This window comes from Mastomys coucha, chromosome X, assembly GCF_008632895.1.
Source record: "Mastomys coucha isolate ucsf_1 chromosome X, UCSF_Mcou_1, whole genome shotgun sequence".
Classification (NCBI taxonomy): Eukaryota; Metazoa; Chordata; class Mammalia; order Rodentia; family Muridae; genus Mastomys; species Mastomys coucha.
The window spans coordinates 75,897,246-75,901,121 of NC_045030.1; the positions used below are offsets into that span (position 1 = coordinate 75,897,246).

The 3,876-nt window shown below is 43.7% G+C and overlaps 1 protein-coding gene across 1 annotated transcript in view; it reads left to right on the forward strand.

Annotated features, from left to right (window-relative positions):
- The first annotated feature begins 3,287 nt into the window (after positions 1-3,287).
- The window catches only part of LOC116093167 (medium-wave-sensitive opsin 1), a 26,560-nt gene continuing 25,971 nt past the window's right edge, over positions 3,288-3,876 (forward strand). The window contains exon 1 of the mRNA XM_031374496.1: positions 3,288-3,429. Coding sequence (XP_031230356.1) covers positions 3,333-3,429 — 97 coding nt within the window. The 5' untranslated portion in view covers positions 3,288-3,332. The remainder of the gene's footprint in view (positions 3,430-3,876) is intronic.

Consider the following 3,876-nt stretch of genomic DNA (forward strand, 5'->3'; position numbering starts at 1 on the left):
CTCTTGTATTCTGTTGGTGATGCTTGCATCTATGACTCCTGACCTCTTTCCTAGGTTTTCTAACTCCAGGGTTGTCTCCCTTTGTGATCTCTTTATTGTTTCTATTTCTATTTTTAGATTCTTGGATGGTTTTGTTAATTTCCTTTGCCCGTTTGATTGTGTTTTCCTGTAGTTTTTTTTTTTTTTTAAGGGATTTTTGTATTTCCTCTTGAAGGGCTTCTAGCTGTTTACCTGTGCTCTCCTGTATTTCTTTGAGGGTGATATTTATGTCTTTCTTAAAGTCCTGTATCATCACCATGTGAAGTGATTTTATATCTGAATCTTGCTTTTCTGGTGTAATGGTGTGTCCAGGACTTGCTATGTTGGGAGAATTGGGTTCTGATGTTGCCAAGTGACCTTGGTTTGTGTTGTTTATTTTCTTATGCTTGCCCCTGCCATCTGGATATCTCTAATGCTACCTGCCCTTGCTAAATCTGTCTGGAGTCTGTCCTTCCTGTGATCCTGGTTGTGTCAGAACTCCTCAGAGTCAAGCTGTCTCTGTGATCCTGTGATTCTGGGATCCTGTGATCCTGGGCTTGTTAGAGCACCTGGGACTAGAGCTTCCTCTGGGTGTTGTGGGACTGGCTGTGGAGCTTGCGCCCAAAGTTTTCTCAGGACACCAGCCCAGACAGACTGAAAGGAATGAGAGCTACTGGGCTGGCAGAGTTCCTGTGTGCCTGGTCCCACTGGTCCCAGTTACTCCCAGTGTTGGGATAGATGTTGGTTCCTCCTCACCTCTGGTCCTGGACGTGTCAGAGGGCCTGGGATTGGAGCTTCCTCTGGGTGTTGTGGGACTGGCTCGGGAGCTTGCGCCCAAGGTCTGCTCAGGACATCAGCCCCTTCATATTTATTTTTATTTTATGTGTATATGTGTTTTGCTCTCAAGTTTCTGTGTGCCACATGCATGCAGAGCCCAAAGGGGTAGAAGAGGGCATTAAATACCCTGGAACTAGAGTTACAGACAAGTGCCAGCCACTTTGTATGTGCTTGAAATGGAACCTGGCTCCATAGTCCTGGGATCTTGCGATCCATTCGGCTGCTAGAAAACATGTAACACTCTGTGATCCATGCTGCTGCAGACTGCTATAGACAAGGAAACTTCTTTTGCAGTGGTTTCAATGACTCTAGACTCATAACTGAGAATCAGAGACATTGAAGGTTTCTGTGACAACGCCTCTTGTGCACCCAAAGAGAAATAATCCAGACAGAAAGCTATTGAATAGTCTGTAAAAACTGTGATAATGACGCTGAAGTGTAATTCTTCACAGTTTGATGACTTCTTGTGATGGTGGTAAGTAGGAAGGACTGTATTTTCTTTAAGAAGCTGGCCACTGGGATTTTTGACCATGCTCCAATGAGTATATGGTCAGCACAAATTGGACATAGTAGGGTTTTAGGGGAGGTGCAAGGGTGGAAAGGCAGACCTGGGAGGAATGGGAATCAAGTGATCAGGGTTCATTGCATGAAATTCCCAAATAATTAATAAAAATATTACATTGAGGAAAAATAAAAATAATAAGTCTTTAAAATATTCAAGATATTGGGAAAGGAGATGGGTAGACAAAGAAGGTTGGATTTCAGCAGTGTCCATGTTGAAATATTATACCTTATTACTCTAATATATAAATCAATACACACTACTAAAATAGTTTTTAAAGTCTTAATCAAAAGATTTATCATGAGTAACCAAAATTAAAACATGCAGAGCAGTGTTTAGGGTAACTTTCCATACATCTCTTAAATGGTTAGAACTCCGGTGCATACATTCTGGGCTTCCAAATAAATTTTTCAATAATATAAATGAATACTTTTCAAAATCCTGTATCACAAATGCCATTTAATTGAAAAGATATCATCAATTTGCCCCACTCCAGGAACTTAGAAATAAATATTAAATGACCAAAAAAAGTTATTCTCATCTCCCTTCCTCGAATGTACTAGCAATAACTTATCTACTTTCTGTCTTAGTGGATTTGCCTTCTTTTTATACTTGACATCATAGAATCATATCTAAGTGGTTTTTGGTGTGAGTTCTGTGTAGAACTCACCCAGGCTGCTGCTGGGCGAGATTGTGACCAGGATTAAGTTACACACAAAGCCTCTAAGCTTGGTTCTTACATGGGTACATCAATTAATTCCAAGAGCTATTCTTGGAATGGGCAACTACAAAGGTTATACCTGGCTCCCAGGTTAAGAGTGGGGTCAAGAGTATAATGATACTGTAGAATGATAGCACAGAGGAGGGAGTAGATATTAATTCCATCAGCCCACTGGTCTTTACTGAGCCCAAGGAGCTAACTCAAAGGAGATTCCTCAAGGCAGCTGGATTCCAGGACTAAATAGAGAGGAGCTAGTGGAAAACATAGGAGAAGATGTGCTTCCTGAGGATGTCACAGCAAGAAAGCAGGAGTCTTTGCTCAGAAGTGGCCATGTTCAAGGAATTAGTGTCTCCTACTAATTGTGAAGCTAGCAGCAGCCACTGCTATGAGCAGAGGGGGACAGTGAGGCACCCTGTCTAGACAAGAAGCAGGCAGCAGCTAGCTATAGTCCAAAGACATATTGTGTACTTGAACAGGCAAAAGGGAAGCACATGTGAACACCTTCAAGTACTGTGCCATGCTTCTGGGAAGACCTACATGGGCTCCTAGTGACAATAAGAGTGGTAGCTGTCAGAGGTGGAGGATGAAGAGGGCTGAAGCTGAGAGAGACAGTCAGCTCCTACCCCCTTTTGCATGGGAGGAATCCTGCTAGCACACAGTGTACCCTCAGGCCCACTGACAAGCTGCAACATAGTCGTGTTCCAGATGTCTGTATGAAATGTTTCCAGGAGCTGCTTTCAGCAGAGCCAGAGAAGGCAAGTAGACTGGAACTCTGAGCTGCTTTCCTACTCACACTCTGGTCCACAAACCCCATTTTCCTGATCCATAGTAGTAGAAAGAGATGGAAGACAAACCCTTGTAAATGAGCCCTTGTAAAAAAGCAAGAGCTACAGTGGCTCCCACAAGCTCTACTGCAAGCTGGGAATGGGAAGGGTGGTGTGTGTGCATTATTCAGGTTTCAATGCAGGCAAATGACCCTGAGCCACCCCTGTGGATTGGACTCAGAAACATGGAAGTGAGGGTAGGAGGGGTGATCTAAGTCCTGGGCCCAATTAAGAGATCAGATGGTGAAGGGTTTGGGGGCCCATAAGGTAAGGAGGCCTGGGCTGATCCTGCAGGCTGATATAAAGTCCTGTAACCCCATAGGCAATGTGCCAAGTCTGACAGGTTCCAGAGACACTGTTTTCTACAGCCATGGCCCAAAAGCTTACAGGTGAATGGACACCAGACCACTATGAGGATAGCACCCATGCAAGTATCTTCACCTATACCAACAGCAACAGCACCAGAGGTGAGCAACAGGTGCATTAGAGGTTCAGTCAGCAGGCCAGTTCTCTCCTTAAAGCTTCCCTAGTGTTGCCTCAGCTGCCACTGTAGGAACAGAGACCTCAGGCCAAACTAGCTAGAAAACACAAATTTTATGTATTTCACCTCCACAGGATTGTTTTGGTACCTGTAGCTTCAATGAGACACAACACCTCTGTTTTCTGATGCCAGTGGGTTTGTTTTATGCAAAGCTTCAAATGTCAAAGTAATGGAAGAGTATCATGAACTCAGGTCCTTATCATAAAACCATAACTTCCATAGGTTTTATCTTATTTCATCTGTGACCCTTCTAACCCCTTTCCTTCTGATTATTTTTATCTTAAAAGTTGTTTTTACGCGGGGCCATGGTGGCGCACGCCTTTAATCCCAGCACTTGGGAGGCAGAGGCAGGTGGATTTTTGAGTTCGAAGCC